The sequence below is a fragment of the Lachnellula hyalina genome (assembly GCF_007821495.1).
Source record: "Lachnellula hyalina strain CBS 185.66 chromosome Unknown contig00006, whole genome shotgun sequence".
NCBI classification, from domain to species: domain Eukaryota; kingdom Fungi; phylum Ascomycota; class Leotiomycetes; order Helotiales; family Lachnaceae; genus Lachnellula; species Lachnellula hyalina.
Genome location: NW_022157120.1, coordinates 329,281 through 355,431, shown reverse-complemented (window position 1 = coordinate 355,431; position 26,151 = coordinate 329,281). Strand labels below are relative to the sequence as shown.

Genomic DNA, 26,151 nt, shown 5'->3' with positions numbered 1-26,151 from the left:
AGACAGATACACTAGCGGTTGTATATATGTAACGTTCATAAGGGAACGGATAGAGTAGGCATCAACAGGAGTCAGGCGATCGGGGAATATAGTCATCTTGTGGTAATGCTACATTCAAATGGTTCAACCTATAGAGCGCTCAAGAGCTCACTTTTCCTTCCAAACCCCCAAAGTCAATTCCCCAACAACTTCACCCAAACTCCTAACCCCAAGTTCCGAACATAATCTGCGATAATCTATATAAACATCTCAAATGTACACACAGAATTGAAGTGGAAAAACAAGAAATAAGCGCCGGTCTTTGTCCATGCAATGATTCCTTTCGAAAGAACCCCAGTCCGACAGTACAGTAACAAGAAACAAAAAATACGAAGAGCATACAGCGTTGTCCTGACGCTGCTTGCTCACTTATGGCACGAAGGGTTGCTGATCACCGACCCAGCTCTAGGCGCAGCCACGGCTTTCGGAATAGCAGGGTTTTTAGGACATGCATCAGTGCCAATACAGCACTCGATAACATTGCTATCGCACTCGCCTTGGGTGTTCGCAAGGTCGTCGTGGGCCCAGGTATAAGCGGCAGATTCGCAAGGCTGGAAGAATGCATCGGGGGTAAGGCCGAAGGCGAAGCTAGGGCGGATGGGGTTGGGGCACGCTTTGGCTGTCTCGTTACACTGCTTATTGTCAGTCCTGGACTGACTTGGTTATAAAGGCAGGTAGGTGGGGTACTTACTGGGCACTCGTAGTTGGTGCCGCTTGTGTATTTGTAACTGAAGAGATCGATGTTGCAGCCTGTGAGGACTTCCTTGGTCGCTTTGCATGAGCAGGTGATGGGGACTGAGAAGCCGTTCCTGAGACCGCATATTAGTAAGTGTGTAGTATAGGGATCGAGGGTGAGGGATTATGTACACATAGCTGACGTCGATATCGAGGCCGTTGGGAGCAAAAGTTGCTTCGAAGAGACTGTCGTCACCAGAAGGCGTTCCCTCACTCATGGCAATGTTTCCAGACCAGTTCAGCGCTACCGTCAAGACAGCCGTTTCGTTGTTCTGCAAGACGCCAGCTGTGCCAGGACCGCTGATGGGTGTTTGGTTTGCGATGTATGAAGTAGAGACAGGACTGCCTAGTTTGTTGATAATGGAGAACACCGCCGTTGAAGGGCTACTCCCTGACGCAGAGCCAATGGAAGAAGCCTTGGAAGAAGCCGGGATTGTAGCGAGAGTGTTTGTTTTAGTAGTACTCTTAGGTGGCGCTGAAGTTCGTGCTGTCGGGGCCTGGAAAGGTCGAGTAGAGACACCAGTAGCAGGCCCAGTGAAGCCACCTGATGGCCCAAATGGGACAGATGGAGCCGCAGGAGCAGCGATCACGGCGGCGGCGAGAGCCAAGATGTGAAGAAAGCTAGTATGCATGATGTGCTAGTTGAAAAGGACTAAATGGAGATGTAAAGACTGTTTAACAAGATTACAAAAATGAGAGTTGCAATGGAGATAAAACAATGTGTAGTGAAGGTGCAAAAACGAGAGTTGCAAATAGAAGATGAAAAGAATGTTCAGCAAAGTTGGAAAGAGAGGGTTGAATTCTGAATATTGAGGAGTATAGATGTATTATTTATCTTTCTCGGTCATTCTCCTCTACTCTAATACTTTCTCCCCCTAGTCGAAAGTCTTTCTCTCCTCTTCCTCCTCAAATCTCACAATCCTTCTGGATTTTTGGAAATTGGTGCGATTCGAACATGCCAGGACAGTTAAGTTAGTCTTGTGGATGGTGTCGATCAATTAAGCGGTTTTTCAAGACTGGGGTAAAAGGCCTGAAACGAATCCCGTGCGGCGCAAAAGTATCCTACCTCCCTCTTCGGGTTCAACTGATGTGATCCGGGTAGTATACACCTTGTTCGTCCAATCAATTCATTGATCTCGGATTCGCACATCAGAATGCGACCCCAATACTCCAAGAAATTAGGATTTTTTTTTCATTACCTATGCGCCGCTGGGCGCTGCAGGTTGTACCTGACGTATCTATTTTTGGCCTCCTATTATCATTGTAGAAAGCTGGTGAGCTTGCTGAAACATTAATAGAAACAACCAAGATAATTCTGATATCCACAAACTCGGCAACGTCACGTTCTGCCCGTTTCGGTACGTACACAGACCCGCATGTTCAAGCAAGTCATCCGATCTATCAAACGATCTAGTAACGGCTTGGCTACGGCACGATGTTTAGCATATTCCTAAGAGTGGGGCCCAGTACTAACTCGTAAAGCCTTGTTTACAGTTGACTGATAGAACGAAAAGAGTGAAGAAGAGTGAAGATTCGAGATGAACGCATTTTTACTCTTGGGAGCAAATTTAAAGTGTGATGGATTCGAAGTCTGCGAATCCCCTTGCTGACCGTTCTTGTGGTATTTGCTTGACATGTGAGATTGTACGAAGGCGCAGTCTTTACCTACCAACTGTCAACTTGGGCTTGAAACAATGTACATGGGTTATTACCGTTTCAAAACATGATCTCCATGAATATTGACAGGACTCTGTCTGATTGGTTGAGACACGATGAATTTTACGCACCGTAAAGATGAACCCTACACATGCATCGGAGAATATCCTTGTCACTAAACTTTTGGGGTAAATCTCCGTTCCGATCCTTTTAGGGAAGTGCTGAATTCGAAACCATGTACGAAGTACGAAGTACATAATTTGCCAAGAACCAAAATTGCCAGATCCAACGATTGCTTGCAGCTTGATGAATCCTCTTGACCCTTGCACATGGATGTTATCCGAAGTCCTGTTTCGAGATTCGGCACTTACTAGATAGGGTACTTCCCCTCCTCCTCCCTGATCGAAAGCTTAATTCATTTGTTTGCAGAAGATGTAAATTATTGATCTTTCAACCGTGGTGTGTTACACACTGATCCTGCAGAAATTCCGCTAAGGGTTCGGATCGAGAGCACTTCTCTTTCCCATAAAATGTCAGGCGCTTACGAGGTAAAAGCACACACATTAAAAAAGAAGAAAAAAGAGGAAAGGGAGAACTACTCAAGTAAACCACGCAGAGATATCAGAAGATTCTGAACTTTCAGAGCTGGGAAAGGGCATTTGACAAGCACAAACTACTCAATAATCGAGAGGCCATGAACGTGAAGGACTAAGTCCCCCGCAATTATTTCTTGTTGTTTATGCCATGTGCATTCCTTTCCGTTTCAAGGTTGAAGTCTCAATCCTTCGGGGCCCATCTCCCGTCCTCCGTACTAATAATCAGCTCATCGACTTTCAACCTTGACTCCACGATCTCCAGTCCATTGACTAAATCGTTCTCTCGCACTCCTAGCCATTGAGATCAGCATTGCCAACGGGAGTCAAGTGCGGGATTTGAGCTTAGTTCAGAGTGATCTACTCGAGATCCCAACACACAGCTGGAGGGGATTATAGTCCTGAGATAACTGAAGGAAGATCGATCTACAAGACATTGACTTACTCTTCCAAGCCTCCTCCTCATTCGGGGCAATGCCAGCCTTGACATGCCTTGGCACCAGTCTCTTGCCCGCAGTATCAAAGTCCACTTCTACAAACCACTATATCCAAAAACTCAGTATTCCCATTTTGAAACGAGCAAGAGATTCCGTCGCCGGCGGGGCCCTCAAGAAGAAATCATCCTTGCGAAGAACAGGTCATTGAAGCGTTCGGGCAGTTATCGAAGCTCAATAACAGGCAGCTTTTGCAGTCTAGCTTTTCAACCCGGTGGTGAAGGGGAGCTTTGGAACACAAAGAAAACAGCAAATCATGAAACAATACACACCAACTCATCCATCACCCGCGCGGCCTCCTTCCATTCTCCTTTTCCTAGGCTCAGATAGTTCCCCTCAAACACGACAATTCTGCTCGACGGCGCGATCTCAATCTCATTCTCAACGGGATCTTTCTTTGCATGGTCAAAAGACGGCGCATATAACGTTTTGGAGGATGAAAAAAGCGGCTGACGGATATTTTTGGCCAGAGTAAGAAAAGCGGGCCCATCACTGCAGACAATTGGGGTTAGCCTTTTCAAACTTGCTTTAGAAATGGGAAGAAAGAATTGGTCGTTAGTGCCGAATCAGGATCAGTCTGGGCATGTCATAATAGCACACACATCAAGACGCTTTGAGATGAAGAAACAATGGCCTTGCCAGTGTAGGCAGGGAGCTGGATGATGAAGGGCGTTGGTGCTCGATTGGATGAACCTACAAGGTGAACGCTGCTCCACGACGCGCATGTGCATTTTCTGGATCGGGCATAGAGGAAAGGTGGGCGCGGGAGTAGTGGTAGCCGTCCATGGGGATGTAGACTGCTATGGGGGTGTCCTTGCCATGGAGGGCATTGAGACGTGAGGTAACTGTTGTTGCGAGGCTTGTTTTGCCTTGGCATAATATCAGCACCCAAACTATGAATAAGAAGGGAAACCAAAAGGGCAAAGTACCAGAGCCAGGAATACCAGAGATAGCTATTAAGAGACGTCCAGATTGGGGCACCGTTTGGAATTTCGCTGGACTGGGTAGTCAGTTTTTCTATCTTGAACTCGCCATAAATGGGGATATAATGAATCACCCCAGGTCTTCTCGACTAGTCTGTTTACTTGTTCTTCCATATTGCGCTGTTAAATCACCCGGAGATTGTAAGAGGTTGATTGAAGTTGAGAGGGGAGGGAGGGGATGGAATACGGGAAAGCTTCGGCTTCGGTTCCAAGTGACATCAAAATTCTTATCGCTCGATAAGAAACTCCTCTGCTTGACATTGCATTGCATTGCATGACTATATTGCATGCCAGTAAGGAGCTTTAATTCTTTACGAGGTATAAGGAGGCTAGGGAGGTTATTGCAAAAGTTTGAAAAGGCAATTGAACGTATAATCCAGGATAGTGATAGTGGATTATAAGGAGAGGTGTGATGTGAAGCTAGCTACAGTACTGACTGCTTGGTCCCCTTTTTATGCAGGAAGCCGTCTCAAGAGGACAAGCTTGACACCAGGACGACCCTTCTCCCGTCTCATGCTTCAACCCGAGAAGAGGATTAGATGATGGGTAAGGTAGATGATAATAATCACGTTTCACATCTCGTTGCCTTTCTTTTTCATGCAACTTATGTTCCTCACGTGATGAAATCTAAAGGTTGGATTTACGAATAATACCTAGGTAGGTAGCAACTTGAAGCTTTATATGAGTTATCATATGCAGAGGTTCTGCTTCTTGCTAACCAATAGCGAGTTGGATAAACTGATTCAACTTCTAGACGGGAGAGAGCGTGTGGTGCGCCGAGGCCGACCTCCACCGCTTCCCATGGCCTTGTCCCTGATGTGCATAGGTAGCTCTCGGCTTTGGATGGATGTATGACCAAACCAGATTGCTCAGCTTTATAATTCAACGTCCTCCCATCTTTCTCCCTCAACCTTCCCTTGACGACTCACTCTACTAACCATTACCGCCACCTTCATAACAACTATCCCATCTCATAAGCATCGTGCTTCTCTCTTCCTAATAATATTTTGCCATCATCATCGACGCTATTCGCAAAACCACCACCGCCATCCACCTAAGACATCATCCGCCAATCAGAACACACAATTCAACGTTCGCGACACAACGACATATCAAACTTCATAATCTTTTCATCATGCCTCCTGAGTTAAGAAAGCGCAAGGCCCCAGCTACTGAGCCAGCTGCAGCTCCCCCAGCAAAGAAGAAGGGTCCTGTAGCAAAAGCTGTCGCAAAGGTCAAGGAAGCTGTCGCCCCCAAAACCAAACCTGCCAAGACCAATGGTAGCGCCGCTTCTACCAAAGCTGCAGTTGGCGATGTAATCACTCTTGAAGGATTTGGAGGAGAGATTGAGACAAATGAAGGCACCAAGGTCACTTTGAAACAGCTCGTCGATGAGAGCAAGGGTGGTGTTGTGCTATTCACCTACCCGAAAGCTTCAACTGGAGGATGTGAGTACTCCACCGGAACACATGAGTCATTTTTGATTAATTACTGATGGGAATAGGCACAACTCAAGTATGTCTCTTCCGCGACTCATACACACCTCTCACTGCAACCGGCTTCTCCATCTATGGTTTGTCCAAGGACTCACCCAAGGCCAACACCAACTTCAAAGAGAAGCAAAAGCTCCAATATCCACTTCTGTGCGATCCCTCCGCCAGTTTGATCTCTGCAATTGGCTTGGATAAGGCTGGTGGCGCTAAACGAGGTGTCTTCGTAGTCGACAAGTCTGGAAAGGTTCTAGCATCTGAGCCGGGCGGACCAGCCGCTACAGTTGCGGTCGTCAAGAAGCTTGTTGGCGATGGAGAATCTACAGATTCTGCTGCTGTTTCTGAACCCTCTACGCCAACTGTTGAGGAGCCAAAGACGGAAGTTCCCACCGCCAATGGCATCAATGGTACAAGCGCTACGGAGGACGATGTTGATCAGGCAGATGTTGCGGCTCAAGTTGCTGACACTGCTGAGAAGTTGGATAGCAATGAAGTCAAGCCTGTAGCGGTTTAGGATATCTTTGCTTTGTGGGAGGGGAATCTTTTCTAGGACATTCTTTCTTGTTCGCGGTGGGACAAAAGTGGGACATGGAATGACTGAACAGCGTTTGCTATTATGATCGATACCTGGGTTTGGGAACGCGAGCTTTCATCATATTCTAAAAGCTAAAGCAAATCTTGAATGACATTGCTTGGGATCAGAAATGCAGAGGGGTGGATATGAATAAACACAATGCACTTTGAACAACGAGATCTACAATTGATGCTTTCAATGACTTTTGACATTCCAATTAAAGTCTTTATCATCTGATACCACTAATAGGCGTCAAGAAGATGCCAAAAAATCAAATCAGAAGAGCGTCCTACAGTTATTGAAAGTGTTCCTACTTTTTTGATACCTCCCGGGCTAACCTCGGCTCGCTACAAAGCTCATCCAGCCTCAACGACAATCCATCCCAAGCACCACCTCCCTTCAAGCTCCCACCAACAACGAGTCAATTGCGCACTCAAAGCAGCAACCATGGCCTCCCAAAACGCAGCAAAGGCTCTTCACGCCGTAGAACGCGTCGTCCCCGTCCACAAAGTACATCCATCCGCCCATCCCAATCCCCATCCCTCCCCCAAACCATCATCTCGCCCTCCCACTAACACCACCACCACAGAAATACACAATCCAATCCACCGGCATCTGGGAACGAATCCGCCGCCTCCTAGCCGTCGACTCCACGCGCTCCAACGGTGTGCCCCTAAACCCGCAATTCCGCAACCCACCCCCAGGATCCAACGCACCCCTCTCCTTCATCGACCCCGTCACCCTCCCCGCGGGCGACATCGCCGAGAACCCGTACTGGAAGCGCGATTCTCGGCGCTCGTACCCGCAGCTCTCGTTTGTGAGCCAGGCCGATGCGGTGGCGCTTTTGACTGTAGGCAGCGAGGCGGCGCCGAAGAAGGAACTGGTTGGGGAGGAGGGCGGCAAGGCGCTGGTGCAGGCTAAGGGCGAGGGGGAGAAGGGGTTGGCGGCGCATTTTGAGGCCGTGGGGAAGAAGGGCGTGCTGGAGGCGTTGGGGAAGGGGGGACTGCCGCCGTTGCCGAGTGGTGCGCATTTGAAGGAGGGGGCTGATAAGTATAACTTGACGGAGGAGAATGCTTATCCTGAACAGTGAGTTTTACCCGTGGTTTGGAGGGGTTTGTTGCTAACATGCTTGACCAGGTATCCGTGCCGGACGTTTCAATAGAGGGCGTGGAGGAGACTTTGCTTTGTATTGTACATATGGAGAATGGGTTGCTGCATAGAAAATTGACATACTTACATTTTACATTTCCAATTCGAAGGGTGTACCTCGATAAATGAAGAAATAACCGTTTAGTTCTTGATACGCGTCTAGGTAAAGGGCTCTCAGCTCTACATATCTGATGTCTAAGAATCGCGGGAAATTGAGCAATGGGCTCACTATATAACAACGGTTTGTCAAGTCATATTTTGATCTTTACATTGTTTCGTAACTAGAGGTAGTGGGTTTGGACAAAACTGGTTTTCCACTCACCACAGAAGAAGACACTGCTCGCTTGCCCTCGACACTTTGCTTGTTTCTTAACAATAACGTCTTTTCCCAAGTCCTGTCCGCCAGCCGGTGGCAGAAGCACAACAAATCGGTCATCAATATGCACTCCCTGCCGATATACGCAATCCCGCCGGTAGCCCTGCTCTATCAAGCCCTGTCAACCAGCCGGTGGACGTACAAATACAGCATCAAAATGCCACGTCTGCGATAGTCTCTCATAAGCTGACTAACTAATTGCTGTCAACCGAAACAGTCGTTCGTTCGTTCATTCTCAGTACTGATGCAATGGCTCTCAAAGCTTACATTATTTACTCTCCAAGTAGATTTGTTAGGTAAATACGATACAGCCTTGTGTTAGGAGGAGGACTAGGTATACTCAGTGTTTTGATGTTCGCTGAAGCTTGCTGCATCGTTTTGTGTCTTGCACTGAGGGCGATTCGGTAACGAGGGATTATGTTATATAGTACTGTACACCATGGTTGAAAAGTTGGCTGAGCAAGGTCAATACAACGAAAGGACATCCATGACTATATCAGCCATTCACATTGAGATGTATGGATAATCACTAGAAATGGATTCACTTCACCCTCAATTCATTTTCTTTTGGCTTCGTTCCTCAATCACCTTGCAGCCAAAAGCCTTTATATAACACACCCTTAACGGCAAAGACTATACCATTCGCACAGCAAAACAAACGCCGTCCAGCCCCTGGTGCAGGGCCTCTACTGGAGTTGAAGTAGGTTATTCTCGCATGGAGCCTTTGCCAATACGCAACCTCGGTTTCTGGAGCAGAAAAGGGAAAGGCTTTCGGTGGCATAAAAATGGCAGGGTCGGAGGCGGCACTTGCCAAACAAAAGATCTCTCCTCTTACTCGCATCATTAAACTATGCACCCTTTCACACAAGGACGAAAAGTCTTAGCTTTACCACAATGTAATATCTCAGCATTTCCATTTCTTCGTATCCGTATGCTCTACACGACAAGTGTTCACATGCCCACCCCGCAAACTATGCAACAAACCCCAATGCCGAATTAACTCCCCACCAAATGCAATCCCCTCCATACAAATGTAAACAAAGAAACCAATCGAAGCCCCTTTATTTTTTACCTCCTCATGACCAGTTGATGTCTCCGCTCGGCGCCCTCGGCCTTCTCTTCTCCCTCAACTGCGACGTATTTCCTAGTGGTATAGCCGGGGACCCAGAAGTACTGGATTGAGTGTGACCGCGTAGGCGTACGCCGTTGTCTCTCCTGTTTAAAGAGCTCTCGTCCTGGATTGAGGGCACTGCCATGGAAGACCTCGAGCTGCGGAGGAGAGATGTTCTTGGTAATCGACTTTTGCTAGTTGAGGAGGAGCCACTTGCAAGTTCAGAGCTCGTGCGTCGAGGTGTTGGGGGAATTTGTGATATACTTCCATCTCTGCTGCGTGGCCGATAGAGGATGGATTCACTACTGGCAGGCAGTCGCCTCGGCGTGATGCTGCCGTCCACGAAAGAAGATTGAGACACACGACTAACGTGCGTGGGAGTAATGGGCACCGATGAGCTTTGATGCAGTCCTGGAGGTGTAAACGAGCTCTTTCGTCTTGAGACTTGTCCTGGGCGTTGTCGGCTATTACTGGTGCTTTCGTGCTTACTTTCCTGGTTGGATTTTACCAACTCGTTTGCCATGTTCCGTACTAGTACTGCAGGGTCGTTTTCAACAAGGCTCTCAATCGCCTCGAAGAGCTTGTGACCTTGAATACTATCTGACTTTCCATCGCTTGGATCACAAATACTTCGAACAATACGAAGAAGATTTAATCGTACTACAGCCTTCTTGTGGTTGAGTTTCTGGAAGATACCAGAAAACAAATCAAGCCGTGCCAGAGAAGCGGCTACAGGCGAACTTAACCTGAGAAGCTTCTGTAAGGGTTCTAAAAGGTTATAATCAAAGGCGCTTGCTCTCGGCGCATTGAAACATTGCACAATTGCTTCGATAAAGTTGCCCTCAAGTAGAGACTTCTCGACTTTGGCAGTTTCTTCCTGAAGCCTAGAGTCGGGTTAGCGAGCTTCATCTCAAGTAAAAACAGGAACCTACCATATGAAGATAGCATCTAGGGCTGTGACCTGCCAATACTGATCTTCTAATAGTGACACATAGAATTGCAAGCCTTTATTTTGCCACAAGTATTTCCTGCCAACCTTGCCCGAGTGTGCCATGTCGCACAGAATCGGAAGTGCAAACTCCTTTGGTGGTCGTTTCGTTTTCATAATCTTCTGTAGTAATGGGATAATGCCATTGATTGCAGCATCCTCTTGCCGCACCTTGCTGAGTCGACATAGATTATACATTGTATTCAATACCTGATTAGACATCTCCCGGAAATGTGCGGGAGCTTTCTTCATGCTTAAGCTTAACAGATCTATCAGAAGCTCTATGGCATTAGCAGCATGTAAGCTGTCCAGTGTCGTTGATAACATTGAAAGGTTCTTGATGAATTTCAACATAGTAATCTGGTGGGCTGGAGTCATTCGTCGAAGATCTTTGAGAACCCCTACTCGAAATTAGCATGATGAATTGAGAAGTAAGGTGTGAACATACGTTTTAGAACGACGCGTTCGGCTACGACTTCTTTGACGTAATTCTCAGCTTGCGAGAAAAGGTAGAATATGTTGACAATGCGACCCTCGATGAGCTCAGCAAGCTCATCCTCTTCGTCAAGAACACGATCTAGGACTAAAGCAAGAGGCGACAGGATTTTGCTTCTCGAAAATATACGGCAGAAATCGTTCTTCGGTGTTGGTCCCTGCTTGGTGTTAGCTACCAATATCCAAATACTGTGAATAATAGGTCTCTTACCTGAAGTTCGAAGACGTTCCAAATTCCATTGACTCCGATTAGCACTAAATCTCGGGCCTCATCATAGTCTTCATCCAGAAATTCAACAAGAACGTTCAGTCCACCCGCGCTTACGAACATCTGTAAAGTCAACGTTGAGGTCTGGTACATCTGCCGCACAAACGCAGCTGCTTCCAGTCTGATTTCCGTCGAGTATTGCCTAGCAGCAAACTTAGTGATGATTGGAATACCACCAACGAAGCATAAGTTTTCTTGAATTTCTACGTCGTTCAGAATAATCTAAGCAAGTCAGCATAAGCAAACGAACAGGGTGCCAAGGTAGGCTGCTTACAGTGTTGACCACCTTGAGCAGTCGCAGAATCATGCTTTGGCGGCTTTTGACAGTGCAGGGCTCTAAAATCTCGAGAATTGGCAGCATTCCATGAGCGCTGATAATCAGACCCTTTGCATCTTCAGATTCGTAGAGTACATCAAGCTATGAAAATTAGCACCTTGCAGAGTTTTATTATCAGAGTCCTTACCAGCTGCTCTGACAAATCCGCAAGCGTCTCAGGATCTTCCGTCACCTTCAGAGAGCTTACCAAGCCCTCAACCATTGTACAGAGCCTAGCATGCTTGTCACGAGCAATGTTGGCCTGTAAGTCCATCTCATCAAAACCTTGTTCGAGCGAGGCAAACGGATCATCCTCGTCATCTTCATCCCCAAGCCAAGAATTATTCGAAAGCTTAGAATGAAGCATCAGAGCCCCAACTCCATCCTCGGATCCCCGATCACTCTCGTCCGTCTCGACAATCGCATCATCTTTGCCAAAGATGTCCGAGAAATCCTCGTCATCTTCGTCTTCAGCATACCTTTGAATTTCTACGGAAGATCTAGTTCTTCGCATTGACGGATCTTCCCTCCGAGGGGCTGTCTTCCTCCTCATGCTACCATTTCCATTAATAATGGGCGGTTGAGCTGAACGAGGAAGACTCGTAAGATCCGACGGATGGAATAGCTTGGGTGATAGTGCGTCATCCTTGACGATATCGAGTCGGCGATCGAAAAGATTGTCATTGTCTACAAATATATCCGAATAATCTTCTACTGATTGATCTCGATACAATGCTGCGGATCTGGCAGGCAAATCGAACTTTGTTCCCACTTGAGACTTGACAGGAGATTTCGGGCGCGGTGGTGCACTACTTGATGTTTTCCTCGAATGGTTCTTTGGTGTGGGTGCAGGTTTGAGGTCTTGCGTGATCACTGTAGGCTTGACACGATATGGTCGAATGGTCTCGAGGTCAAAGCTGTCGGGTTCTATGTTCTTATGGGGACCTTTGATAGTCATCAGGTCACCCTCAAAGTTATTATCCCAATTGTCACTCTCATCATTTGTAGTATCGAAGGAGGCGAATGCCTTCAATCGATCAGATGAGAGCAATCCACCAAAGTTGTCTTGTGGCTTGAACTGGGGAAGGTGAAGTGCACTTGGTGATATCGAGGTCGCAAAATCATCGTCCCAATTATCATCACCTGGAACAATCAGTAAATACATGACAATTGAAATTTTGACATACCAATACTTTCAGGGGATCGAAATGCCTCGGCCTGGTTTTTAGGCTTTGCTAAGGAAAGCGGGCCTTTGGCAGGTGTGATCATCGCCGCGGGCTGTTGCTCGTTGTGAACGTTCCGAAGAGGAGGGTCCTTCCTCGGAGGCATTGGACTGGCGACATTTGACCTTGTTGAAAGGCGGAAGGAACCAGCTCCAGTGGGCGATCTGAGTGCCTCGTTCCATTGCTTTACTTCCTCAACAGCTTCACTGAAATTGGCAGGAGGCTTTGCAACGGGTGCATCTGTACGCCGGGAGCCTACTATCCAAGCATGCTTCAGCAGTTTCCGAGCAGATACTCGAAGGTTGGGGTCCTTCTGAAAACATTGCATAAGAAAGTCTCGAGCAGCCTGTGGAATGGTTAGAGGACTGTGTCAAAAAGCGGAGGTAGATATCGCTTACTGGTGAGACTCCTTCTGGCAAAGGTGGATGGTCATCATTGACTATGGCAAAAAGTGCTGGCATAGGAGCCAACTTGTGATACGGTGGTTTCCCTTCCAGCAGCTCAATAACAGTACAGCCCAAGCTCCAGATATCAGAAGCAGGAGTGGCTCCAGAGAGTTGGATTATCTCTGGAGCCATCCAATAAGGAGTTCCAACAACTTGTGCTTCCTTATCAGCTCCAGCCAGTGTGCTTGTCGATACCCCAAAATCTGCAAGTTTGACCTTCCCGTCCTTCGTTGTGAGAATATTTGCCCCCTTGATGTCTCGATGAATGACACCCTGGTCGTGTAGATACTGGAGACCCAGCAGAATTTGACCCATATAAACTCCGACGAGGTTCTCGGGAAATTTGCCGTAGCTTTTGCATATCGAGTGCAACGATCCGTTCTCGCAATACCTGCGAATGTTAGAAAATCTCCAGGGGCCTTGGGTGCTAAGACTCACTCTAGTATGATATTTAGGCAGTCTGAAGACTTAACAAATCCCAGGTACTTGACAATATTATCATGCTGTTAAATGTTAGACTGTATTCCTGCGGTTCTCCATGGAACCTAGTACTCACATTCAAGTTTTTCAAAAGGTCTATTTCTGCCTAACCAAGATGTCAGCTCTCAATTTCAGTATAAGCTAGTTTTATAGGTACCTCAATCATGCGTAGCTCGCTTTTGGGCAGGTCTCCTAGCCTGATCTGTTTGACAGCTACCGCTTCTCCAGTTCCCCAATTGAACGCCTTATATACTGATCCAAAGGCTCCTTTGCCTAAACATTCCCCTAGACGCTATGCAACATGTCAGAACTTGGGTTTTCTCTCCTAGGGAAGGACACCCACGTAGTCCTTGAGGCCCGGGTCCTGAAGAGCCTTGTCTTTCCCCGCTCCTCCACCCTCTTTCCTCGGTGTGCCAGGAGTCCTCTCCGTCCTTCCATGTCCACCCCCTGCCCCTGCCCTACCATTTGGTTGACGTTCCGACGAAGATGGAGGATGGGCGACCATGGCCGGTTTGTCGAGACCCAGGAGCGGGTTTCAAAGAATATGGAGAGGAGGTCGGGTGCTTTGGCAGATTGAGCATATCATCCCAATCATGGAGTCTCGGCTTGGTGGACCAGTGTCCTCGTTTCACGTCTCGGGGTATATGATTATGGTCAAGGTTGTGGATATAGGCGGGATCTTTCAAGGTTGGGTTGGGCCTCAGCGCGCATACGACTTTCCAGCGTTTGCCCAAATTCACTTCGCTATTGCTGTTGGGTAAAGAATCTGGCAGCTCGAATGCCACATCCTCTGCTGGTTCTTTACGTAGCAATGCTCTCTTTAAAAAAGTGTTCGTGGTCGGGAAGATAAATTGGCAATGATCAAATGACAAACAACCGGGCTAGGATCTCGCGACTTGCATGTAAGGCTGAAGGCGCGAACTCAAACAAGCCTCCCCAATTGGATTTTGTAGGTAGTCCCGAGGATCAGTCTTACTGTTTTCTTTTTCACATATAATTAGTTGCCAATCATCCTATTAGATAACTACTACAGTCTCATTCAAATCTCACATTTTTTCGATGCATCATTATATTCCGTCTCGCCTGTTTATGTTCCAATGTTCGTCAATTATACTGTACGCTGATCCATTACAAAAAGTAAATTCATTAAGCTTCCTGGTTACCGCAGGTATCACATTTTTTGACCTTTGAGCAGACTCTACCCCGCCAACTTTTTGAGAAATGTAAGCAAATGCAAGACATAATACAAAGTGATATCACAACAAGGGCACAGCCCCACCATTTTCGCATTAGAATTTCATATTATTGTTGCCATCGGGCTCGCTCATAAAGTCGTTGGCTCGCGACGAAGATTGCGGCTCAGACCTGCTGAAACCCAGAACTCATCCGGGATATCGTCAGAATGCGCCATACGTGAAATAATCATATGCATCGAGTCCAAGTCAGGCTCTTCCACAGCACGTGCCTGATCAGCTCGAGCAGTGACTACATCGGCATATGACCTCCAAGCTCGAGGTCCCGTATTCCGACCGAATTCCGCGAGTTCAAACATGTCTTCATCCTCTTCATCGCTTGTAGATCCTGAATCTGACATATCACAATCGTGGAGAACCGGCGTCTCTTCCGAAGGTCCCATACTCGTCATGGAGGTACTGGCTGATGCTGCTGCAGAATCTGATGTTGAAGATGCTGCCGCAATTGCAGATGGTGCTGAAGCGAAAGAAGATCCGGCACTTGGTGGCTGAGGATCAGGTGGAATACTCGACAAAAGCGTGTCCCATGCGGCATCTGTGGGACCATCTGGGCTCAAACTTCGGTCTCGATCTCCTAAGCCATCTAACAGAGCTGCTTGTCGGGCCACTCGACGTTCATTCATCGAAGATCTATTGAGGGCGTGAACTCTCTCCGACAAAGTAGCATCAAGTGGAAGCTGTAAGAAGTGTCAGCCTCCCACGCGCGTGTTTAGAAAGCGTTCAATACAAAAGACGGGGGGAAAACCCGATTGACTAAGACGTGGATGTATTGTACTTACATCGCTCCAAGTCGGCCCAAATGTGCTCCTAATAGAGACAGCCGCCGCGGTATCTGGATCAAATCTTCGAACGGTAAGTCCTGGCTCATGAGGAGGAGGCTGAGATGGCGAAGGAGCAGGTGGTGTCATGGTAGATATTTGACGAAGAGATGCGAGATGGGCTTCAGTATAATGGGGAGTCGGCGCCAGATTTCTTCGCGTTGCAAGTCTCGGCCTAATTTGACGCATCCGCTGCTGATGGTCTTCTATAGCAGAATAGTCTCTAGACTCGGGAACAGGAGGCATCAAAGGACCATCCACCTCCGCGTTCGTGGCGCGTGGACTTTGGCGTTCGAAACTCAAGGTATCGCGATGGCGCGTCTGGCCAGCCTGAAATAGTCGATGGGCTCGCTCCGACGCCGATTCTCCATCGTTTGGAGGACTGGCTCGCTGCATTTCCCAAATCTCATATTCTTCTGGGCTTGTATCGGCAACCATTGATAGTATTCGGCGCCTGCGAGTGTCCGCGATATGGGGACGCGTGATGTGACCGCGAAGAGTTCGATGCCTCCTGATAGCAGATCGCGGTGCAGCAGTCGGCTTTTCCGCCGCTTTCGATGCCACCTGAGGCTCAAGGGGGGCGACAAACAGTCTGCAAGTGAGTTAGCATTGGATGGAGGAAATGCCAGGCGCTGGATCGATCTTACGGCAAGCCCATTTTGGTGCGAAGAAAAGATCTCGGAGGGGCAAAACAAGTGGAGAGGAGTGATAGTGAGGGTTATGCGACGGTGAAAATGGTAGTTTTGGCGATATTTCGGATGGATTGAGTCTATCGCGATGCAAGATTTTGATTGTTGACCTGATTAAAAGAAAGAGGCGGGCGGGCAGGCAAGCGGCGGCTCCGCCTTTCATGCAAGGAATCGACAGGGGTATGACGCTAATCAAGAGGCTGAGAAGGCTCAAAGAACGGAGAACCGGTCCCTACAGCATTGTATCGTTCGCTGACTCACCTCACCAATCCAACTCAATAGCATTTCACTCATTCACACAACAGCAAACTTCACTCAATCATCGACAGTGATATGAATGTTGCCTATGGAATTCATTGGGCAAGCAGTGGCGGCTTTTAGCTGGCAGCCTTGAAAAGATGATCGAGCTCGGGTTGGGGCGCATCAGCCGCCTGGTCCGACAGACTCCTCAGCCTTGGAAGGCTATACACGTTGCAGGTACCAATGGCAAGGGTTCAATATGTGCCTATCTCTCTGCCATGCTTCACGCCAGTGGAGTGCGATGCGGGCGATTCACCTCACCGCATTTGATCGATCGATGGGATTGTATCACCATCAACGAGCAGACTGTCAAGGAATCCGTTTTTCGCGAGGCTGAAGGCTTGGTCAAAAAGGAAAACGAAGCGGAAGATATTGGCGCCTCCGAGTTCGAGCTCCTCACAGCCACGGCGTTCGGGGTATTTGCCAGAGAAAAAATTGAGATGGGAGTCGTGGAGGTCGGTCTTGGAGGTCGACTGGATGCTACAAATGTGATACGAAACAAGGCTGTTACGGTCATCTCAAAGATCGGACTAGACCACCAATCTTTTCTGGGAAACACAATTGAAGAAATTGCGCGTCAGAAGGCAGGCATAATGCGCTCAGGAGTCCCATGTGTTTTGGACAGAAGCAATCCCCCTGCTGTTCTGAAAGTCGTTGAAGACTACGCAAAGGAAATCGGCACAGATGTCGTTCTTAGTTCAACGGAGTCGTCATTCCTTGATGAGCTCTCGCAAGAAGACTACGAGCCTCATGAATGGCAAAACCTAGCTTGTGCGTATACAGCTTTCCATCTAGCCTACACAAAGCAAGAGTCTCCACTGCACCGATTGTCGCCCGCAATACAGAACGTCAACTGGCCTGGACGTCTTCAAGTAACCGATATAAGAAGTCTTACTGGCAGACAGGAGCCTGTTCTCCTGGATGGTGCCCATAATGTTCAATCAGCACAAGTTCTACAAATGTATGTAGATAGGAAGTTGCGGAAGAGTGGAAGCAAAATTATTTGGGTGGTTGCAGCTTCACAGGGGAAGGAACTAGAGGGCATCTTGAAGCCTCTGCTCCACTCAGATGATTTTGTGGCTGCAGTCGAGTTTGGGGCTGTAGACGGGATGCCGTGGGTTCAGGCTATGGACTCTAAAGACATCTTGTCCGCCGCTTCAAATTCCGGGGTCAAAAAAACACAGCTTTATAATGCAGGTGCAGACCTATCTGGTGCACTGCGCTGGGCAGCGACTGTTGCTGATGGCGACCCCATTGTTATTGCGGGCAGTCTCTATCTTGTGTCGGATGTACTGCGTCTCCTCCGCACTGCGAAAGCTTTCAAAGATCACATACTAGGCTAGCAATGTGAAAGAATTCGAAGCCAACGTTTCAAGCAACATTTCGGATGCCAAGTTGCCCCTCATTTGTGCCTATGCTATTACCAGGAGAAATTACTTGATATTGATTCCCACCCCTCTGGCCCTTCTGGATGCGTTGCAGATATGTACAATGGCCACACTTGCCAATACTTACAAATCCCCAGTTCAATTGACCATGTAACACACACACATACTAGATCCACAAGTAATCTAGAAAGTAGCCGCAGCAAGATTGGTATCAAAATTTACATCAATAAAGGGTACATTCGCACTCCCAAAATCCGTATCCTCAAGCGCAGTTTGCGCAACAGCCGGCAACGACTCCCATGCAATCAGAGGCTGCGATCCCCCAACAGTAGTAGTAAGACCGCAAGAGTGATCCACAGGCCAGACGCTCTCATACTTAATCAGAGCAGCGGTTTCAGAGAGTGTGTACCCGTCCGTTGAGCAGTCCCACTTGCCGTGCGCAGATGGACATACGGCAAGGATGTTGGAGGCTGTTGTGGCGGTTGAGCTGGTGAGCCAAATTATCACGCCTTCCCAATCATGACGGTGGCCAAGGCCATCGCTGGGCTCGTCTTTGGGCATATACCTTTGACTGTTAGTAGGCGGATATACGGCTGGAGATGAATAAGACACACCAGGAATACATCAGGGCGTAGTTATCGCCATATGTAGCGCCACGAACGTATATCTGCCCAGTACTGCTGCTGCAATCACCGTTCGAAGAACCTGTGGTATCTAGGCCAGCGCTAAAATATGTTAGAGATTGAGATTTACGGGGTTGTGACAGACATACTTGGTATCGCCAGCAGCGTCCACAGCGGGGAAGGGAACACAACCATTAACTACGTAGAGAAATGGCTGGTACGCCTCATAAACCGTGCCGACGGTACCACTGGGTACGGTCTCAGGGAAGCCCACGATGTCGTCCGAGCCAATAGTTCCACGACGTCCAAGTGGTGATGCATTGACGGCGAGGAGAGCCATGGAAAGCTGTAGGAGTCTTGAAATAAGAGCCATTATGAATACGAAAATAAATATTAAATTGGGCGGAACGAGTAACAACCAGCAATAATTCGAGAAAAGGAAAAGTGCACGGCTCTTATACAATTTCCATATACCATGGGATCGCCGCACATCCTCGGGCATTGAAAGTATAAATTAAATCTCAACGACGATAATAACTGTGGATTCAGAATGAATTCCAATCGGGAAATAGACCTTCATCACGTTGCAGCTATCGCCAGGTCCTCTCCACAAGTGCCGGGCCAAGAAATCCATGTCCTAGGAAAACGTGGTGGGATAGATCGCATCGTACCTTCTTAAAGCAAGGCATAATAAATAGAAAGTGGGATGCGACGGCTGCATAACCGAATGCGGAAGGAGTCAAGTTGCCATACGAAGTAAAGGGGGTCACTCAAACTTAATTATGCTTTCTTAAAAGACTTCACTTATGAACAGGGTGTGCTTAATGTGCTAGCTAAGTACATGGGTAATGGTTGGTGGAGTGGAGTGGGATGAAGGAGATAAGCGAGTGAGGAAAGGGGTAACGTGGGGCAAAAACCTAACAGGGCAAAGCCGCAAGGCTGGTATGCTATTTATACTTCTAGTTCTGGTGTTTTCAACGTCCTGACAGGACAATTCCCAAGATAGCTTGATGGGCGTACTCTTAATGGAATCCATACGTCTAATACTCCCTACAGAATGTCCCCTCAAAAATGACCATTCTATGCCCCTGGATAAAGTCTAGTGAAAAGAATTGGTAGAAATATTCTACACATCTCTGATAATAATATTTTGTTCTTTCTTTGTTTCACTTTATACCCCCCATGTCTGAAGTTCCAAAGCTTCGCTCGAGTATGTTAATCCAGCTTGCTTCAACGTCTGTATTTGTCACCCGATATATTCCATCATACGAAGAGCGGGATAGAGGATCTCTACGATCCCTAAGTGTAGTACTTCGAGAACCGCCTGTTCGACGGGAGATTGCCTTGGATCTGTTCGACAGTGGTACGCCGACACTGGATATATAGAAGCAGTAAGCATTTCTCCGGACCTTTTGAGATCCCTATTATACCACATTTGCGGGATTTGAGACCTAAAAACTACCCCCTGAATTTCAATCCATGAAGAAGCATCGCTAACTCCAATAATCTGTAGCAAGGAACAAGACGAAAGTTATGGATCCTATCGAGGCCACTGCGTTGCATGACGTATTTGGTGAAAACCGGACAGCTAGGAAACCGTTATTCCTAGGTTCCTTCAAGTCCAAGATTGGCCATTTAGAGACTGCTTCTGGTAAACTTATAGCCTGATGCTCCTTTCACGGGCTGCAAAAGAGGCAGGCAAGCGCTCATAATGCTGAAATTGGCCTCCAGCAATGCTCGAAGCGACGATTGGCCGATGTAAAATGGGAAGTCTATGAGCAGAAGCGGGATTGAGTTTAGGAGTGCACGAAGAGCCAATATGACACAAATACTGAGTATGGTTTTGTTCATTGCCAGTAGTTCAGGGTAATCACTAAAAGCTGTTGGTTTATACGTACAAAAAACCCATTCTACACACAATATGGCAGTACATGCTATTCGGTTTCTAAGAGTCATAAAACAACACAACCACGTTCCTACGTCCCTACGCCCGCCACTCGTTACACACAACATGTTACACACAACGCGAGCACACTGTAATACGACCAATCGAAACCCCGATGCAAATATATTGCGGCGTTCTTAAATGCATATTGACAGGTAACACTTGCTAACGATATTGCACATCTTCAGTGTAACTACCCCCACCACACCAGCAGAAAAATCTAAATGTTTACTTGAACTTGAGGGTTTCGATCATTTCACTATCCAGGAAAGAACTCCCTCACGGATACACTAGAATAGTCTTCCGCCGAAGTACCCCGCTTTACTCAAGATGTACAAATGATGAGCCTATATTTTCAAGTTGAGTATGAAATGTAGAAGAGGCGGTAGGAGAAAGCGTTGCGAGTATGAATATCAATCCTAGAACAGCTTCCAAAGACACCAGAACAGGGGAAATGCTGGCGCTTCTACTTCTAACCAAGCGCTGGCAAGGTTGTCAGAGAGGCCGGGCGGTAGAAACCAAAACATTCAAAGTCATGTGTGTGAACGGAGAAGTGGGATGAAGTTGAGGTTTGCCATTCAAATATACGGCAGTTTAACCACATTACTGACGAGCGAGGAGCATATAACCTAAAGCACAAAAGCATCGCCCACAAAACACCCTTATACCCAATGCACCTGTGCTAAGATTCCCATTGCTTCCCATATACTCAAGCCTCAAGCATGACCACCGCCTTTGCATGTTGAACATCAAGCGATAAGGCATCGTTGAGCATCGTATTCCCTACACCCCACACCTGGCCGTCGTCCCATCGAAATCTATTCGGTCTGTCCGTGGGACATGGAGATTTTGTTCCCTCCACTTCCATTTCGGTTTCCATTTCCATTGATACAAAGCGACCTACTCCTCATAGCTTCTAGCAAACCAGAGTGGCACCCCCAGTCTCAATAGCATCAATCTCGCTCAGATCAATGGGAGTCCGGCGGAACCGAGCAGGCAGCTCGCTGCGGTCGAAAAACTCGCCCTTGGCCGGAGCCACGGACCCAAGCGAGTGTCCAGACTGAGCGCCAATGCTGCCTTCGCTAGAGCTTGATCGGCCGAGGGGGCCGTGTTGCTGTGCCTTTTGTCTGTAGGAGGAGAAGGAGGGGGAGGAGTTTTTGGAGAAGTCGGCGGGGAGTTCGTGGGAAGGGGAGGCTGGGTGGGCGTGTGGGGTGTGGTCGACGGATGCTGATTTTTTGTTAGTATACCTATAACAAAACACGTAAACAAGTAGGAATGGACATACAAGGAATCGAGCGTTTGCCTATGAATTTGATCAAGGGCGTGCGTTCAGCAGCTGCAGAGGCCTGCCTAAGAGCTTTGGTCGCAAACATCTTTCGAGATCGGGATTCGGATTAAAAATTGAGGGTGAAGCTGGCGATAAGGTCTAGGATCCTACTGGAGTAATTGTACTGCGATAACTTTCGTGTGTGGTTTTGCAATTGTTGCGGGCTTGGGTGATATTTTGACGCGGTGGGTGGATGGATGGATGGAACTTTATGGTTTCACGGTCACGGCCGAGTGGGGAGGGAGTTCGTCAAAGTCACTGCAGTAGCGGCGCAGCGTGCAGGTTGACAATAAATGGGGGAGCTTTACAGTGCTCCGTACAGTACAGCAGCGAAAACCGGAAGGAGTGGCCGGTGAAAACTTCCACATGCAGACCCTTTTCACGGAAATATTGGACAGCAAAGCATGCAGTATGCCACACCAGGCATTTTTATTCCAAACGTGGGGTAAAACTCGCTGGGTTGAAAAATAAATATGCTGATACTGAAGAGAAAACCAGCCCTTTTTTCCTGTAAATCTGCAATCGGCCAACTCCGCCCGTTTACGGACATGTACTGCACCAAAATGGCGTGACGCTCCAGCGGCATTAAGGCGTGAGTGAAACTCCGTAGGTACCTTAGGCTACGGATCACGGTAGTAGTGACGGTACAGTATGATTCAGTCTATCTTATCCGCATCTGCTTTGCCATGTGTGTGGTCAGGGAACCCTACTGTAACATTATTTCCCCGCCGACCGAGGTGCTGTTGCAGATCTCCAGGTTACAGGGCCCAGGGCTTAAGGCCGGTTAGTTGCATACACTCGGGACATCCCATGTTACTTCTTCCGAGTATTTTAAAGGTTGAGGAGGAAGATGTGATTGGTGTAAAAGTACTCTGGGAACGTTCATCTATAGACGGGAGTATTTCGTATGGCATGAGGATATGATTCCAGTATATAAGCTATGAACCCCCCCAATAATATGCTAAGTAAGTTTTTCTCTCTAGTTTTGGCCATATGTATCTTGACAAAAGCCTATTCGAGGCTCCGTTCAAGTTTTGAAAGCATCGATATCATCCTGGAAGTGGCGTCAATCCTAGCTTTCGCCGTGGTAGCCAGTTCCTTGGTAATTGCGAATGCAATGACAACAAAGGCGTTGGAAAACTCCGGTATCATTCTCCAGATTTTGCATCGTTTGAACACGAGCTAAGTTTATCGGGGTCAAAATACAACTTCTTGCTCTTCACTTCACCACGTTCAAGGAGGTCTTGTAGTCTGAGGTTGAGTTGTCGATGGCGGCACTGTCTTGAACTTTCCGGGTCTCTCTCTTCATTGGATTGCTTAGGTTTAATAGATAAATCCGAAGTGCATGGCTACCACCTTGGACTTGTTCAAACCAATGCGGCTGAAAGACTGCTGCCAACGCATAAGGCTCAACATTACCGTAAATGGTCAAAAGGACCGGCAACCATGGCAGCTTAGAGGTCTTAGTTTGTGGGGAATTACATGAGAACAACACTAACAGAGCATATACTCACATGTCTCGGACATATTCTCATCCCGAAGACGCTGTCTGCAGGAGCACGTTCCATGGCAAGGGGAGCCTTGCTGATTACATTCATTCAAACCAAAGCCATCGGTCTCTTCAAGTTCTGCTCCCTTGTTTGAAACCCAAATCTCGTAATGGACATGTGAGCCGAGGCCTTTCATAGCTCGAATGGAAGACTTCGAGAAACTGTGTAGACATCTGAATAGCTGATTGCCGAGGCTTCATATGCCGATCCTATTTTATGCTGCAAGAACTCAGGAAGTTTGACTGCATGCACTTGCACCTGCATCTCTTTCTTGCAGTAGGAATGATGAGTTTTGGCAACGATATATACTCGGCAGTGATTGAGACTTTTCAAGATCGATGTCACGCAGAAAATGAAGCCCCCGATTCCCGTGCTTTCGCAGCCCGGGGTCTACTAATAAGCTTAAATATCGCGCATACTTGCTACATGTGTGCTCGCATCGATCACAGTCAGCCGCTGAGCTGACTGGAAGATATGTGTTGCCAAAATAATGTGCCGGTTCTTTGATATTTGTACAGTGGTACCGGGCTTATGAAGAAAGACTTGAAGTTGTGTTTAGAGCAGCGGGACTGGGAGAAGAATGCAAAAGTAATGGGGTGCAAGAATATGAATTCTTGTTAAAGGTCATAATCAAATGTCGATTGTCATTATTGAGTGAGATATTGGACTTCGAATAATCTTGATTGACGTTGAAATTGAAATTGAAGTTGAAGATGTTTTGTATCGGCCTATATTTTCTCCGAGCATCCTCATTGGCTCGCGCCGAATTTGGAAGCAAGTCTTCACATTGAGCACCATGCGCGTTGTACATCTGATATTCATGAACCTTCTTATCTTTTAATCTTGAGTGCAAGCGATTTCGCATCCAGAAGTCGTTATTGCCTCTTCTTCTCCTTATCTGAAAAGATCCACATCTATGCTTGTCTCTGAGTAGTCCCTAGTCGCCTTCCCCAGTGACTTGGACGAAGTCTCAAGGCTTAGGAGATATTGATCGACCCCCGAGTGAATTGCTTTTTGAATAGCTGCACGGGGTCCTTACACCAAGACAAAGGTGCTCTTGCCCGAAGCTCTTGCTTGACGATCTGAAAGGCCTTAATTCTTGCACAGGTTGCCATACCATCGCCATCGCTTTTCCATGCTAATATATGAACAGAGCAATACTTCCGGGGGTGCCATCATGCATGAGTTATTTTTGACTTCTCATATCGCCAACGATGACCTCTCAAGAACGGTCCGGATTCTCCAAGGCTACTGCGGGATGAAGCCAGTGTCTCTCATTGAAAGGCGCTTGATGTGGGAAGGCCCACGTGCCCGCACCAATCTGAAAGGCATAGATCCAGGTTTCCTCATGAGACAACCGCCGCAGCTGGCACCAGTATGGCGAGGTCTCCACGAGCAGCTGGTGAGGCAATCATACATCCTCACATTGATATACGATGTCACTCGAGATTTTGGTCAAGCAGAGGCAAATGGCAATGAAGAGAAACCGTAAGTTTGTCCCAGGTATATCCTTCTCTATGAAGGGCGTTAGTACCTCTGTGATTTTGATATCCAGGGCGAAGAACCTGATGCTGACGTTATCCCATCCAAGAGTACTAGATTGTGACCAATTACCAGGGACTCTCAGATGGAGTGATCTTCCTGACCCAGGAGTAAATAGGCCAGTAAACACAAGGCCAATAATCAGTATCGAGGAGCAGAGGGGACTGTGTACAATCATGCAATCTATGGGACACCGGTAGGTTCTACACTAAACGCTACATCTCGGTTTCACTGCCTAACGAGTTTTAGGTTCATCAAAGAAATTATCCAAGAATGCTACAGATTCATAAACAACAATGTCGTCTTCGAATTAAGCCGTTACCTTCAGCTTCCGGACCACGCTGGGAATAAGCAACAGCGAAAGATTAGTACCCATTTACCCCCTTTCCAGTCTCTCGTTGCCTTCGATTTGGAAAATAAGTGGATTTTGACGGCCAGTGTGAGAGTTGCAAATGGGAATGACCCGGATCAGATGCAGCAAGGTATCGGGGAGCTGACAACTGTCAAGACGGAATTCGAGGGCTGCTTTGACCTTCATATGGTCGACCGTCATACTGTTGATACCAGGGTCAAAATCTGAGATGAGTTTTGGAGGGTGGCGTAAGGGGACCTAGATCATAAGGTTTTCGGCATTTCAGATGAACCGCTATGTTTAACGTTTATGCAATGTGACCAGTCTTCTCTTTCCCTAATAGGGTTCAAACATTAGAAGTAGACCTTTGATGCAATAAAGCGTCCTTCACGTCGAATATCACATGTTTGTAGCTGCTGATGGGGTTTAACGTCCTTCCATTTATACATCAATGCCTGCACCATCCTCTACTCTATGTTCATTCTTCCCCTTCCTCTGTATCACGCTCTATCCCTGGTTCTTCTTTGTCTGCCAGACGCAAATACCGAAAGGAGCAGCTGCACCTACATTAGCATGTTGTGCCAGTAGTGGCGTCCTGAGAGCTTACCGAAGCCAACTGTCATGAAAGTCCAGTATCTGACCGCAAAGTACTTTGTCAATGGGTTGAATGGGAGGTTGCTTCGAGGACCCTCGGGGTAATGGTATGGTGATGACATTTGGGAGCGGGTTGAGTGGAATCCCCGGCGAAGGGCGACCCTCGAGGTCATTGCGGAAACGCGGACTGCGGCTTGGGATAGCATCTAGGAATATCTTATCAGTCCAGAAATATCTCAATTGGCATAAATACCAGCGCACCTTGAAGTTTGATTGAGTGAAGTGTTTGGGGGGAAGGATGGAAATGTCGTTCGATGTCTCGCGAAAGGGAGCTTGTTAGAAATGCCGCTAGCC

At 47.5% G+C, this 26,151-nt stretch overlaps 10 protein-coding genes across 10 annotated transcripts; 4 read left to right on the top strand and 6 right to left on the bottom strand.

Annotated features, from left to right (window-relative positions):
- Positions 1–3,771: 3,771 nt before the first annotated feature.
- LHYA1_G000637 (putative uridine kinase) lies at positions 3,772–4,614 on the bottom strand (the record flags this gene model as incomplete). The annotated part of the gene is made up of 3 exons (XM_031145628.1): positions 3,772–4,009; positions 4,215–4,410; positions 4,575–4,614. The coding sequence occupies 3 exons, from the start codon at positions 4,612–4,614 to the stop codon at positions 3,772–3,774; spliced, it is 474 nt and encodes a 157-aa protein (XP_031009381.1).
- A 1,021-nt stretch (positions 4,615–5,635) lies between these two features.
- bcp1 (Peroxiredoxin) lies at positions 5,636–6,504 on the top strand (the record flags this gene model as incomplete). The annotated part of the gene is made up of 2 exons (XM_031145627.1): positions 5,636–5,948; positions 6,005–6,504. 2 exons carry the CDS (start codon positions 5,636–5,638, stop codon positions 6,502–6,504), a joined length of 813 nt encoding a protein of 270 aa, XP_031009382.1.
- Positions 6,505–7,011: 507 nt separating this feature from the next.
- On the top strand, positions 7,012–7,726 carry 20H10.080 (NADH-ubiquinone oxidoreductase 21.3 kDa subunit; the record flags this gene model as incomplete). Its single annotated transcript, XM_031145626.1, has 3 exons — positions 7,012–7,074; positions 7,154–7,650; positions 7,702–7,726. The coding sequence occupies 3 exons, from the start codon at positions 7,012–7,014 to the stop codon at positions 7,724–7,726; spliced, it is 585 nt and encodes a 194-aa protein (XP_031009383.1).
- A 1,439-nt stretch (positions 7,727–9,165) lies between these two features.
- sepH (Cytokinesis protein) lies at positions 9,166–13,921 on the bottom strand (the record flags this gene model as incomplete). Its single annotated transcript, XM_031145625.1, has 12 exons — positions 9,166–10,084; positions 10,133–10,589; positions 10,637–10,841; positions 10,895–11,173; positions 11,226–11,369; positions 11,416–12,410; positions 12,455–12,836; positions 12,889–13,327; positions 13,375–13,439; positions 13,493–13,522; positions 13,574–13,708; positions 13,760–13,921. The coding sequence occupies 12 exons, from the start codon at positions 13,919–13,921 to the stop codon at positions 9,166–9,168; spliced, it is 4,212 nt and encodes a 1,403-aa protein (XP_031009384.1).
- Positions 13,922–14,740: 819 nt separating this feature from the next.
- On the bottom strand, positions 14,741–16,145 carry LHYA1_G000633 (uncharacterized protein; the record flags this gene model as incomplete). Its single annotated transcript, XM_031145624.1, has 3 exons — positions 14,741–15,346; positions 15,449–16,079; positions 16,135–16,145. 3 exons carry the CDS (start codon positions 16,143–16,145, stop codon positions 14,741–14,743), a joined length of 1,248 nt encoding a protein of 415 aa, XP_031009377.1.
- A 429-nt stretch (positions 16,146–16,574) lies between these two features.
- On the top strand, positions 16,575–17,819 carry fol3 (putative dihydrofolate synthetase; the record flags this gene model as incomplete). The annotated part of the gene is made up of 1 exon (XM_031145623.1): positions 16,575–17,819. The coding sequence occupies one exon, from the start codon at positions 16,575–16,577 to the stop codon at positions 17,817–17,819; it is 1,245 nt and encodes a 414-aa protein (XP_031009378.1).
- A 228-nt stretch (positions 17,820–18,047) lies between these two features.
- On the bottom strand, positions 18,048–18,860 carry LHYA1_G000631 (uncharacterized protein; the record flags this gene model as incomplete). The annotated part of the gene is made up of 3 exons (XM_031145622.1): positions 18,048–18,429; positions 18,479–18,589; positions 18,637–18,860. The coding sequence occupies 3 exons, from the start codon at positions 18,858–18,860 to the stop codon at positions 18,048–18,050; spliced, it is 717 nt and encodes a 238-aa protein (XP_031009379.1).
- A 2,488-nt stretch (positions 18,861–21,348) lies between these two features.
- On the bottom strand, positions 21,349–21,805 carry LHYA1_G000630 (uncharacterized protein; the record flags this gene model as incomplete). Its single annotated transcript, XM_031145621.1, has 2 exons — positions 21,349–21,659; positions 21,718–21,805. 2 exons carry the CDS (start codon positions 21,803–21,805, stop codon positions 21,349–21,351), a joined length of 399 nt encoding a protein of 132 aa, XP_031009380.1.
- A 2,681-nt stretch (positions 21,806–24,486) lies between these two features.
- srb5 (Mediator of RNA polymerase II transcription subunit) lies at positions 24,487–25,431 on the top strand (the record flags this gene model as incomplete). Its single annotated transcript, XM_031145620.1, has 3 exons — positions 24,487–24,797; positions 24,901–25,047; positions 25,101–25,431. The coding sequence occupies 3 exons, from the start codon at positions 24,487–24,489 to the stop codon at positions 25,429–25,431; spliced, it is 789 nt and encodes a 262-aa protein (XP_031009321.1).
- A 279-nt stretch (positions 25,432–25,710) lies between these two features.
- LHYA1_G000628 (uncharacterized protein) lies at positions 25,711–26,003 on the bottom strand (the record flags this gene model as incomplete). The annotated part of the gene is made up of 2 exons (XM_031145619.1): positions 25,711–25,760; positions 25,811–26,003. The coding sequence occupies 2 exons, from the start codon at positions 26,001–26,003 to the stop codon at positions 25,711–25,713; spliced, it is 243 nt and encodes an 80-aa protein (XP_031009320.1).
- Between the last annotated feature and the right edge of the window lie 148 nt (positions 26,004–26,151).